The sequence below is a fragment of the Staurois parvus genome, unplaced genomic scaffold, assembly GCF_062004578.1.
Source record: "Staurois parvus isolate SC_StPar_1 unplaced genomic scaffold, SC_StPar_1.0 ptg000120l, whole genome shotgun sequence".
In the NCBI taxonomy this organism is placed as follows: domain Eukaryota; kingdom Metazoa; phylum Chordata; class Amphibia; order Anura; family Ranidae; genus Staurois; species Staurois parvus.
The window spans coordinates 3,415,023-3,427,337 of record NW_028317916.1 but is presented as its reverse complement, the minus strand read 5'-3'; the positions used below and the strand labels follow the sequence as shown (position 1 = coordinate 3,427,337).

The following is a 12,315-nucleotide window of genomic DNA, read 5'->3' as shown; positions in this document are numbered from 1 at the left end:
TTTAATAGCAAAAATGTGCTCTTTTACTGCATTGCAATAGTGGGCTGTTCTTTCCACACAAGAAAACAATGGGACAGGATATCAGTATGTGTTCTTGTCCAACTATTTGTTGGCTTAACTACTTCAAACCCTGGGCACTTTTTTAATTTTTCACACATGTTAAAATTTGCATGGGGTAAGTAAAAGAAAAAAAATTATACTCACCTAGGTGGATGCAGCATTGATCCAATGCTGCATCTGTCCCCCACGTGCTGTAAGACTGAGAAGGGCCAAGCTGTGGAGAGTAAAGGAGTTTTTGGCTTAGGCTCTCAATGGATCGCTGAGTGATTGAGCCAGGTGCCGGTCCAGGCTTCTGGGTGGATCCCATATGGTCGGGATCTTTTCAGAGCCTTGACCGGCTCTGTGAGATCAACCGACAGCAGACTTTAGCCTGCTGTTGGCTGAAAACAGGTCACAGAACGAACTGTACTCCTGTGATCTCCCTAAAAATCTTTGGATGTACTTCTCCTTTTAGAATGATGGCTACAGTTTTGTATTATGTGTAGGTTTGTTTTTTAGGTTGCACGACTAATAAAATTCTATAGCGCACTATGCACACTTAAAATAAGTAAAAAAAATTTGTTTTCTATGGCTAAATGGTTAGCACTTCCGCCTGGCAGTACTAGGGTCGTTGGTTCGAATCCCAGCCACGGCAACTCCTGCCTGGAGTTTGCATGTCCTCCCTGTGCCTGCGTGGGTTTCCTCCGGGTACTCTGGTTTCCTCCCACACTCCAAAGACATGCTGGTAGGTTAATTGGATCCTGTCTAAATTTGTCCCTAGTATGTGTATGTATGAATGTAAGCTAGGGACCTTAGATTGTACACCCCTTGAGGGTTAGGGACTGATGTGAATGTACAATATATATATAAAGCGCTGCGTAAATTGACGGCGCTATATAAGTACCTGAAATAAATAATATTATAATTTTGCTAAATGAGACACTTTTCTGATGTATTTATTCATTGATCTAGGTGCATAAGCAAACAGTGCTGTCACAAAGCGCTCAAGACTCTCATAATTTGTGGGAAGAAGAGCTGAAGTCACGATCACGGTTAGGAGTTCGCTTGGCAGAACTTGATCGATCAAATGGAGATTTAGTTGAACAGGTAGGTTACATCCTATTTTAGCTAAAGAATATTTTTGCTTTAGTTACCTTTTCCAGAGTTCTAGAGCTGTTAACTGGTAATAAACTTGTTTTCATGGAAAATTCTTGAAATTTCTCATTGTATACTAACGAGGTAGTAATGGGTATTTACTTTAGGATATTATTATTCATGTTGCTTTGTTATTCCCTTCTGTTTATTGTTAAAGGTTGAAAATGAAAAAAAGAAAGTAAGGAAATTGTTGGATCAGAAGAAGTCTATGGAGGAACGCTTTGATCAAGAAATAAAGAGGAACAATGACTTACAGCGTGATGTATCTGGGTATACTGAGATCTTTTTACCAATCTCTGTTAAGGATGATGCAGTAAATCAAATATAGACTAGTGATGATCAATACATTCACTAAGTTGAAATGATCACTACACAGGCACTGCTATACTAAGAGTTGAGATTCCCTTTTCCAAATTCACCATAAACACTCTATGAATTCTGTACACTCCCTTGCAGCAGTAGTATACTTACAAAGACACCTCCCCTCCTTTTACCCCGCCATGAGAATTCTAAAAAGAGTTGCTGTTCAGTGATGGCTGCACTCAAGGCCAACAACATATATACGTGAACAGCTTTATCTGCCAAAGAATATGCAGTTATATTTAACCAGACTTGTGCTTTGAGCAACTCTGTCAAACAGCAGAGCCAGATCCTAGACATCAACTGCAGACTTACGAAATACACTGCACAAAAAAGTTAAAGGAACACTTTGAAAACACATCAGATTTCAATGGGGAAAAATATCATGCTGGATATCTCTACTGATATGGACTGGGTAATGTGTTAGGAACATAAGGGTGCCCCATTGTTTGATGGAAATGAAAATTATCAACCTACAGAGGACTGAATTCAAAGACACCCCAAAAAATCTAAGTGAAAAAATGATGCAGCGGGCTAGTCCAGTTTGCTGAAATTTCATTGCAGCAACTCAAAATGGTAGTTTGTATGGCCCCCATGTGCTTGTATGCATGCCTGACAACGTCGGGGCATGCTCCTAATGAGACGACAGATGGTGTCCTGGGGTATTTCCTCCCAGATCTGGACCAGAGCATCATTGAGTTCCTGTACAGTCTGAGGTGCAACCTGGCAGTGTCGGATGGATCAAAACATGATATCCGAGAGGTGTCCTAATTGGATTTAGGTTAGGCGAGCATGAGGTCCTTTCAATGGTATTAAATCCTTAATCCTCCAGGAACTGTCTGCATACTCTCGCCACATGAGGCATTGTCTTGCACCATGAGGAACCCAGGACCCACTGCACCAGCATAGGGTCTGACAATGGGTCCAAGGATTTAATTCCGATCACTAATGTCACTCAGGGTGCCATTCTCTAGCCTGTAGAGGTCTATGCTTCCCTCCATGGATATACCTCCCCAGACCATCACTGACCCACCACCAAAACAGTCATGCTGAATGATGTTACAGGCAGCATAAGGTTTTCCATGGCTTCTCCAGACCCTTTTACATCTGTCACATGTGCTCTGGGTGAACCTACTCTCATCTGTGAAAAGCACAGGGCGCCAGTGGCGGACCTGCCAATTCTGGTGTTCAGTGGCAAATGCCAATCAAGCTCTATGGTGCCGGGCAGTGAGCACAGGACCCACTAGAGGACATTGGGCCCTCAGGCCACCCTCATGTTGTCTGTTTCTGATTGTTTGGTCAGAGACATTCACACCAGTGGCCTGCTGGAGGTAATTTTGTAGGACTCTGGCAGTGCTCATCCTGTACCTTCGTGCACAAAGGAGCAGATACCTGTTAGGACCTTCTACGGCCCTGTCTAGCTCTCCTAGGGTAACTGCCTGTCTCCCGGAATCTCCTCCATGCTCTTGAGACTGTGCGGGGAGACTCAGCAAAACCTCTGGCAATGGCATGTATTGATGTGCCATCCAGGAGGAGTTGGACTGCCTGTGCAACCTCTGTAGGGTCCAGGTATCGCCTCATGCTACCAGTAGTGACACTGACCCTAGCCAAATGCAAAACTAGTGAAAAACAGTCAGGAAAGAGGAGTAGGATAAATATGTCGGTGGCCTCCACCTGTAAAATCATTCTTGTTTTAGGGGTCGTCTCATTGTTGCCCATTTAGTGCACCTGTTGTTAATTTCATTAACACCAAAGCAACTGAAACTGACAACCCCCTCTGCTACTTATCTGACCAGATCAATATCCTGGGAGTTTAACTGACTTCATGCTATACTCTGATTAAAAAGTGTTCATTTTAATTTTTTTGAGCATAGTATAAAGTCAAAACCTTTTTTAGTTTTGGATACATCAAGGAAGAGTTGGAACCTCAGGTTTTGTCTGCTGGGTGTGCAATTATGAAAGCTCCAAAAGAATGTATAAAATCTAAAATTCATTTTATTCATAGGCATATATCCTAAGAAATATTATTACAATTTAAGAATCTGATTAAAATTTTATCAGAACTTTACATGCAAACCCAGTCCCTGCTCAAGTAAATAGCTGACCTTCAGCGACCTCAATTGGGAGAGCTGCTTAAAAGTATCATGCCTTCTACGCTGCTTAGACCTCATGCGCACTGAGCTTAATAATGCAGCTTTTACAGACATTTTGGCTTTTTTCCTGCCTGTAAACACAACCCTATGTTAGCCTTTGTGTCAATGCACACGTTAGTGTTCACAGGCGTATTAGGAGAGGAGCATTTACAGGTGGAAAAAAAACCGCCAGCGTGTTTAGGAGAGGAGCTTTTGGGCAGAAAAAATGCAGGATAAATAATATTCTGGCCAGTAAGAATGCATCAGTGCGCATACACACGCCCAATGCTTGGCTTTTACTGCGTTTTTAAGCAGATTTTCTCCTGCCAGGAGAAAAGATGTTCAATGGAGCTGGGCAAATGCTCAACCTGCATTAGGCCTCAAGATCTAACTGAGAATATTTCCTTCTTTAAGAGATCCAGCCCCCCACCACTTTCTTCTACTTCCCAAGGGTTTTTTTGCCTGTGTTCCTGCTCGGGAGATTTACCCTTGGTAGTGGTTCTTTTGACCATTATTGTCCGGTACAAAAAGTGATTGGAAATCCAAATTTTTCCATTGTCAAGAGGAATCTTTCAGTGGGGAAACATGTTCCAGTGACAACTGTCTGTGAGGGGATATCCCTTTGCTTCCCATAAATTATGCAGTTTTCTTTCCTTCCACCACATGTGATAGGAAAGAAAATTGCTTGATACCCCATTAACACAGTCAGTCAGTCCCTCCCACAGTGCTATATTCTGCTGGCGATTGCATGAAAAAAATCCGACAGACTGGTTGTACTGAAGTTCATCAATGGATCAATGTCAGTGCAATCAGCCTGTCCATAAATGGATCGAATCTACAACGGTCCCTGCTGAACCAGCCAAGATTTGATCCATCTATGGCCAGCTTCTGTCTAGAGCAGGGGTCTGCAACCTTTAAGACATAAAGAGCCACTTGGACCCGTTTCCGAGAGGGAAAAAAAGACTGGGAGCCGCAAAACCATTGCAACATTTAAAACAAATCCGACACTGCATATATTGCGAAAAACGCTCTGGTCATGAAGGGGGTTTAAGGGCCCAGTAAGCAAAGGGTTAACCAGGGCCACAGTGTATCGTCATAATCACAATCATAGCCTTAGGTCAGTGGTGGGCAACCTTTTTTTTCAACTGAGCCAAATCTCGCCAAAACCACGATTGAAATTTATTTTGAGAGAAACATTTTTAAAACTGAAAATACATCCCCCATATAGTAATTCATCCCCCATATAGTAATTCATCCCCCATATAGTAATTAATTTATCCCCCATAGTAATTCATCCCCCATATAGTAATTCATCCCCCATATAGTAATACATCCCCCATAGTAATTCATCCCCCATATAGTAATTCATCCCCCCTATAGTATTTCATCCCCCCTATAGTAATTCATCCCCCATATAGTAATACATCCCCCATATAGTAATACATCCCCCATATAGTAATTCATCCCCCATAGTAATTCATCCCCCATATAGTAATTCATCCCCCATATAGTAATTCATCCCCCCTATAGTAATTCATTCCCCCTGTGTCAATTCACTTACCTTTGCTCCGCGCGTTCCTCTAGCTGTGTTCCCGCGCCGTTCTGGTCTCCAGGGCGGACTGTGAGAGGAGTTCGTCACGCTGCCCCGCCTACATCCTGACAGCCAATGTTTGGAGGAGGGAGGGGAGCGGGCGCCCGGCACATAGAAGAGCTGCATTAAAAGAGCCGCGGCTTGCCGACCCTATTGCCTGTCACCTGGTGGGCAGTGTGCTCCGGAGCCGCAGGAAAGGTGAAAAAGAGCCGCATGCGGCTCCGGAGCCGCGGGTTGCCGACACCCGGTCTAGAGGATTACAGGGTGCTGATATTGAGATATATGTATCTACTTATGCTAATCCTATGTAAAAGTAATGTTTCACCTCAGCCAGAAATTATGTTAAAGATGAAGTCTAGTGGTTTGAACTGAAATCTAAATTTTGGGTGAACGGGCCCTTTAGTTTTTCTAGTGACGGTGTATTTAGGTCATAAAGTGCTTTTTTTTTTGTTTTGTTTATTGGAGTTGATCTGTAAAACATTTGCCATGGCTAGAGCCACTCACAGCTGCAAAAGGTGGAGCAACAAGGCAAATCTCCGATAAGTAGATTCAGGAAGGAACAATGTTGTCACAGAGGGTCTGGTTGTGCTACGCCGGGTGTCGGCAACCCGCGGCTCCGGAGCCGCATTCAGCTCTTTTTCACCTTTCCTGCGGCTCCGGAGCACACTGCCCACCAGGTGACAGGCAATAGGGTCGGCAAGCCGCGGCTCTTTTAATGCAGCTCTTCTATGTGCCGGGCGCCCGCTCCCCTCCCTCCTCCAAACATTGGCTGTCAGGATGTAGGCGGGGCAGCGTGACGAACTCCTCTCTTCTCACAGTCCGCCCTGGAGACCAGAACGGCGTGGGAACACAGCTAGAGGAATGCGCGGAGCAAAGGTAAGTGAATTGACACAGGGGGAATGAATTACTATAGGGGGGATGAATTACTATATGGGGGATGAATTACTATGGGGGATGAATTACTATATGGGGGATGTATTACTATATGGGGGATGTATTACTATATGGGGGATGAATTACTATATGGGGGATGAATTACTATAGGGGGGATGAAATACTATAGGGGGGATGAATTACTATATGGGGGATGAATTACTATATGGGGGATGAATTACTATGGGGGATGAATTAATTACTATATGGGGGATGAATTACTATGGGGGATGAATTACTATATGGGGGATGTATTTTCAGTTTTAAAAATGTTTCTCTCAAAATAAATTTCAATCGTGGTTTTGGCGAGATTTGGCTCAGTTGAAAAAAAAGGTTGCCCACCACTGACCTAAGGCTATGATTGTGATTATGACGATACACTGTGGCCCTGGTTAACCCTTTGCTTACTGGGCCCTTAAACCCCCTTCATGACCAGAGCGCTTTTCGCAATATATGCAGTGTTGGATTTGTTTTAAATGTTGCAATGGTTTTGCGGCTCCCAGTCTTTTTTTCCCTCTCGGAAACGGGTCCAAGTGGCTCTTTATGCCTTAAAGGTTGCAGACCCCTGTGCTACGCAGAAGCATAGGGTCCACTCATAAGACAGTTAAAGTTACTGCATATCGTTTTATCACATTGTGTTTGTTTGTTTACTTATCTGCCTATTTATTTGCACCTTGAAACTATTTTCCCATTAGATTGAAGAAACATTTAAAGACTACAAAGAAAAAGTTGAAGGAGTTTGAAAATGGTGAAAAACAGCCAGTTAGTATGAAGGAAGGATCCTACAGAAGAAACCATGAAACAGACAGCGAAGTGCTAAAACTAAAGGAAAAGGTAATGATTTCAGTCACCTATGATCTACACCCTTTCATCCCAAACACGGGGTTTTAATGGGTCCTCTGAAGCTGGACACAAAATCACATTGTGCTGATGCAAATGCTGCAGGCAGTGCTCACAACATCCGTAGCCATTAACATCAGTGGATATTTTCTGGGAGAGTGATTGGAGTGTGGCACAATGGGTGATGCAATAACTTCGATGTTGGATGCAGTCTTATAGCTACTGATCTTGTGAACCATTGCTGGACAGTGTAAAATGAACAGAGTTTTGAAGAAAAACTGCAGAGATAAGGTAATGGATCATATTCACAAAGTATACAATTAAACATTAAGTTGTCTATGATTGTCAGAGCCTTTTTACATTATATTTGTACCAGTTTTACCTCTAGCATGTACAGTAAGCTAATAGGCTTTAAGGTATATTTTCTGCTCAGTGGGACCACACCAACAGAACCTCTCATTTCTTAGGGCATATTGGGAATGAAATCTTGCTTTTCACTAACTCTCTACTTTAAAGCCAGCCATAGACGGATCGAATCTCAGCCGGTTCAGCAGGGACCGGCCGAGATTCGAACCATGTACAAATAGGCTGAATGCATCCAAGTTGACCGATTGATTAACTTGAGTACAGCCAGCCTGTCTGATTTTACATGTTATTATTGCCAGTAGCTATTATAGCTACTAACAGTAATCACTGTGTTCTTCCGGCGGGAAGGTTCCCCCCACCCTTCCGCTGTGGGAACACAATGGCTGTATGGGGGAATCGCTCTGTCTATGGCCGGCTTTAGTCTCACTCTAGTTTCAGCAGTTAGCCACCTTGTGTTTATTAAGGTTTATTGTTTTCTAATGCTTTGTCCAGATTGAAGAACTATCCTCATATTTGGAAAAAGAATCCCACAAATACATTCAATTAGAGGCCTCAAATCGTGACTTGCATGAACAGTTATCTTCAATGAAGACTTCGCACAAGAATCACGAACGATTAGAGAGAAGCAAGAGGCAATTGGAAGATGAAGTGTTTGAGCTCAAAAGGCACATTGGTTCAAGCAAGATGGATCAAAGTTACATGGAGCAATATAAAAGAGAAATTGATGAAAGGAGCAGGCAAGAATTACGACAAAAGCTGGAGGAGGTCAATATGTTCCTACAGGTATACCTTTTAAAAACACTTATAGCAGTTTATAGTTACATACTAATTTGTTCTCTTTAAGCTGTTTGTTTGTTTACTAGAGAGGTACACTACGTTTTTAGGGGTTTTATGACACTGTCTACAATGTGAAAATTTGTATAGATTCTGGGAGTTGAATTGCCTCATCTGTTGCTATAGCTGAAGCAGAACGCTGGTCCAGTTTTAGCCGCTCACATTGTTCAGGGGACTGAAGATTTGCCAACATGCCACAATGCAGACATCTAAAATAGTTTCTAGGTCTGCAGAAACAAGACAAATGACAGAGGAAGGGGGAAATAAATGGCAAATAACAATAGTTTTTTCTTATTGAGAAATGTAAACCAAATTGATCTTGCTTTATTTAAAGTCAAACTAATGGCAAAATGTTATTTTCATTTTAGTAAAAGTAAGGGACATTTATAAACCCTGTAATTTTTTTATTTTTTTTGCCACCCGGGATATTTCCCTTCACTTTGTCAGGGTCACCAGAACTAGTGTCCATATTGGAAGTTTACACTTCTATTCATGTTCTGGTGACAACCCAAAAATTTGAATTTTCTTTCTTTCAGTAAGAACAGTAACAGGCTGGATCGAGGGTGAATCTCTCTAACAAGGGCACAAACAGCAATAAAAACCTGACAAGTGTTCTAATCCCTCTACCTTAAATCCAAAATTTAAAAAAGAAAAGCTTTTCCTTTAAGCATATTTTAAGTTAACTGTGCAGTGTGAGTAATCTTACAATATACATGTCGTAGTTACTCCGAAGCAGTATCTTCCCACAGAGCATTTATTGGAAAATTAGTAGATGGACACAGGTGGTAACTGTTAATTTTTTTTCAGGCACAAGCTGCATCAAAAGACAAATTAGAACAGTTGAGATCTGAAAATGATGTTACAGTCAAGAATCAGCTGGAACATAGAATTCAAGATCTTGAATCTGAGTTAAACAAAATTAAGAATATACAGGAAGAAAATATGAGCCAGAAAGATTCCACTCTCACAGAGCTTAATAGGATCAAAGACTTGTATGCTGAAGAGCAGAAGACTAGAAAATCATTGGCTTCAAAGCTAGAAAGGTGAGCAACCCTTGAGATATCGGAGAAGGAAATACATTCTGTATTGCTGTTTTAGAACAGAGATCTCAGATACAGTAAGACCAGATGTGAGAAAACTAACTGCACTGATAGTACACCCCCCCCCCCCCCCAAATACTTACCGGAGCCCCATCTCGATCCAGCAATGTGCGCAAGAGCAACGTCTCTCCTGGGTCTCTTCTTCCTCATTGGCACCTGCTACTGTCAGTTATAGCCAGTGAACCAATGAGGAGAGAGCGGGGGGTGGGGCTGAGCCATGCTCTGTGTGTGAATAGACAGCGCAGTGGCTTGGGAGCAAGCCTGTCCAGGTCCCCCAAAGCAAGCTGCTTGCCTGGGGGGCACTTGGTAGGAGGGAGGGCCCAGGAGCACCGGCAAGGGATCTGAGAAGAGGAGGATTGGGGCTGCTCTGTGCAAAACCACTGCACAGAGCAGCCAAGTATAACATGTTTGTTATATTTTTTTTGTTTTTAATATCACTTTAACAAACATATGAAAGCTCACTGTAATTGTTATCCTTGCTGTAGGAAGGTGAGTAACATTTATTACCTTGCATAACTAGAACTACAATTATATGAGCTGTGTTTGAGCACTTGTGCAAGAAAAAGAAAAAAGTATAATATAATATTTTTACAGAGCAAATGAAAGGCTTTCAGAAGCCAATTCCAAGCTACTTAATGAACGGCAAAGGAGCAAATCCTTATTTGCAAGCAGTTTTCTGAACGGAAGTCTTAATGGAAGCCCTCTTTTGGATGCAAGTTCACTTGGAGGTCTTGGCAGTAATCCAGCTCTGAACCGAAGTCTGGGACTTGGAGGAGGTTTTCTCAATCCAGTTGGGAGTGGTTTTACTGCTAATGAAATGGGAGCTTACTTTGTAAAGGTTAGTTGCATTTATTATTTTGTTACATTGTGCTTGACAGATTTACTGCTCTCATTTGATCCTAATTTGAAGTGATGACTGAAGTAATGACTAATTTGAAGTCATGCAGATTGGTATCAACCAAAAGAGGTATTAATGCTGACAGCAGTTTTGACATGACTGTACCAAACCTAAAGACACCATCAAAATTGAAATATAAACCCCATGCTTGTACTGGAGGAGAGGATTTCTAATTACAGCCAGATTGGGTGATTATCTCCTGCCATCACTCACTAGGGTGAAACAGAAACCTCTTGGCAGCCCTTTGTCCTGAGATAAGCTGCGCTAGCACCATCTGCCTGCCCCATACTCCTATTTCCACCCCCTGCTAACTCCATAGACATAAACAGGAATGCTTGCCTCACAGAGGGGCAATATACCTGTAGTGATCGGATTGTGCCTGCATGTCTGTCCTTTCTTTAGTTTCCAAAGGCCACCTAATAGCCCTATTGGTTTTCAGATAATGGGGGTCATTTGCTTCCCATTTGAATGCATTATAGGCATGTTATTTTTCAAAAAGCCAGTGCTTATCTAATATATATTAGCAGAATTTGGCTTTGCAAAAAAACAGAGCAATTGTAAATAATTACCCTGAAGGTCACCAGCATGAAAAGATTCTGTGCACACGCTGAGCTGCATACTTAGTCTTCAATGTATGTTACCTTATTACCTTACTATTGTCTGTTTCATTAACCACTTCCTCTCCAGAGGATTTACCCCCCTTCCTGACCAGGCCATTTTTTGCGTTACGGTGCTGCGTTACTTTAACTTTTTCCCACAAATAGAGCTTTCTTTCATTTCTATTTGATCACCTCTGCGTGTTTAATTTTTTTGTGCTATAAACAAAAAAAGACTGATAATTTTTGAAAAAAAAAACAATATTTTTGACTTTGCTATAAAACATATCCAGTAAGAAAATTAAAAAAATCTAATTTCATCATAAATTTAGGCCAAAATGTATTCTGCTACATGATGGCGATCAGCGACTTATAGCGGGACTGCGGCGGGCATTCTGACACTAGCGGGAACTGCCACTAACATCCCAATGACAGTAATACAGTGATCAGTGCTACTAAAAAGCACTGACACTGTACTAACGACACTGAGCAGGAAGGGGTTAACCTATGGAGCGATCAAAGGGTTAACTGTGTGCTGTTTTATTGTGTGGGCTGTGTGTATTTTACTTGGGAAATATACTGATGTGTATTTCTCTGCTGTGCAGCATGTTACTGCTGACAGGAGAGAGACCTGTGTTGTTTACACACAGATCTCTCCCCGGTTTCTCGGTGATTGCAGGATGCCGGCGGGGATTCTCCAGCCGGAACCCGGTGATCAACATCTGTAGCCATCATTTGCAGCACAGGTAGGGTGGCGTGCACGCATGCCCCCTGCCTGGAAATGCAAAATCATGTGTATATATACGTGATTTTGCGCAGCGCTGCCGCCCTGTAGCAGTATTTCTGCTATAGGGTGGAGGGCAACTGGTTGATGAGATGTTCTAACCATCCCCTTTGCTATCCAAAACAAGAAAAAAAAAAAGGCAGGAGGTCGATTTGAAGCCCTACAGACAAAAGTGACGCATGCAAACAGATCTGTGCAGTTATTTGGCAAATATAAACCCCTTTTAACAAAAGGGTGCATTTGAACTGACCTTTGTGCGATGAATGTAAACCTTGTTTTATAGTTGTGCATACGGTGTGCGTTAGGTTGTTGATGCTCACCAGCAGTGCATATATGTATTCCAGATGCAGCAGGAGCTGGAAAAGAACATCACTAAAGAATTGGACCAAGGTACAACAACCCATTTTTTCAAAACAGATTATTAGTTGCTGTGTCGAAAAAAATGTTTAAATCCTTCATAGACACTTGAAGACAGAACATCACACACTACTACTAGAGCATGCTAATGAGATTGGTAACTTTTATCGTAGCTTAACCAGTCAGATGCACAAGTTGCATATGTTGGTAAATACATGAAGCATTAACTGTTATCATCCCATGAAATCTAGTCAGGAATAATCCAGAATGGAATAACATAGGGAGTTTGGATATTGCAAGAAATCATTTTATTAAATTTTAATCAAAGAA

The 12,315-nt window shown here is 42.0% G+C and overlaps 1 protein-coding gene across 4 annotated transcripts in view; it reads left to right on the top strand.

The window, feature by feature from the left end:
- ANKRD26 (ankyrin repeat domain 26) overlaps window positions 1-12,315 on the top strand; it is a 124,650-nt gene that overhangs the window by 104,859 nt on the left and 7,476 nt on the right. For all 4 annotated transcript variants that reach the window (XM_089672102.1, XM_089672104.1, XM_089672103.1 and 1 more), the window contains 7 exons: window positions 1,012-1,146; window positions 1,352-1,464; window positions 6,906-7,044; window positions 7,909-8,199; window positions 9,058-9,293; window positions 9,945-10,188; window positions 11,973-12,018. In XM_089672102.1, coding sequence (XP_089528228.1) covers window positions 1,012-1,146; window positions 1,352-1,464; window positions 6,906-7,044; window positions 7,909-8,199; window positions 9,058-9,293; window positions 9,945-10,188; window positions 11,973-12,018 — 1,204 coding nt within the window. The remainder of the gene's footprint in view (window positions 1-1,011; window positions 1,147-1,351; window positions 1,465-6,905; window positions 7,045-7,908; window positions 8,200-9,057; window positions 9,294-9,944; window positions 10,189-11,972; window positions 12,019-12,315) is intronic.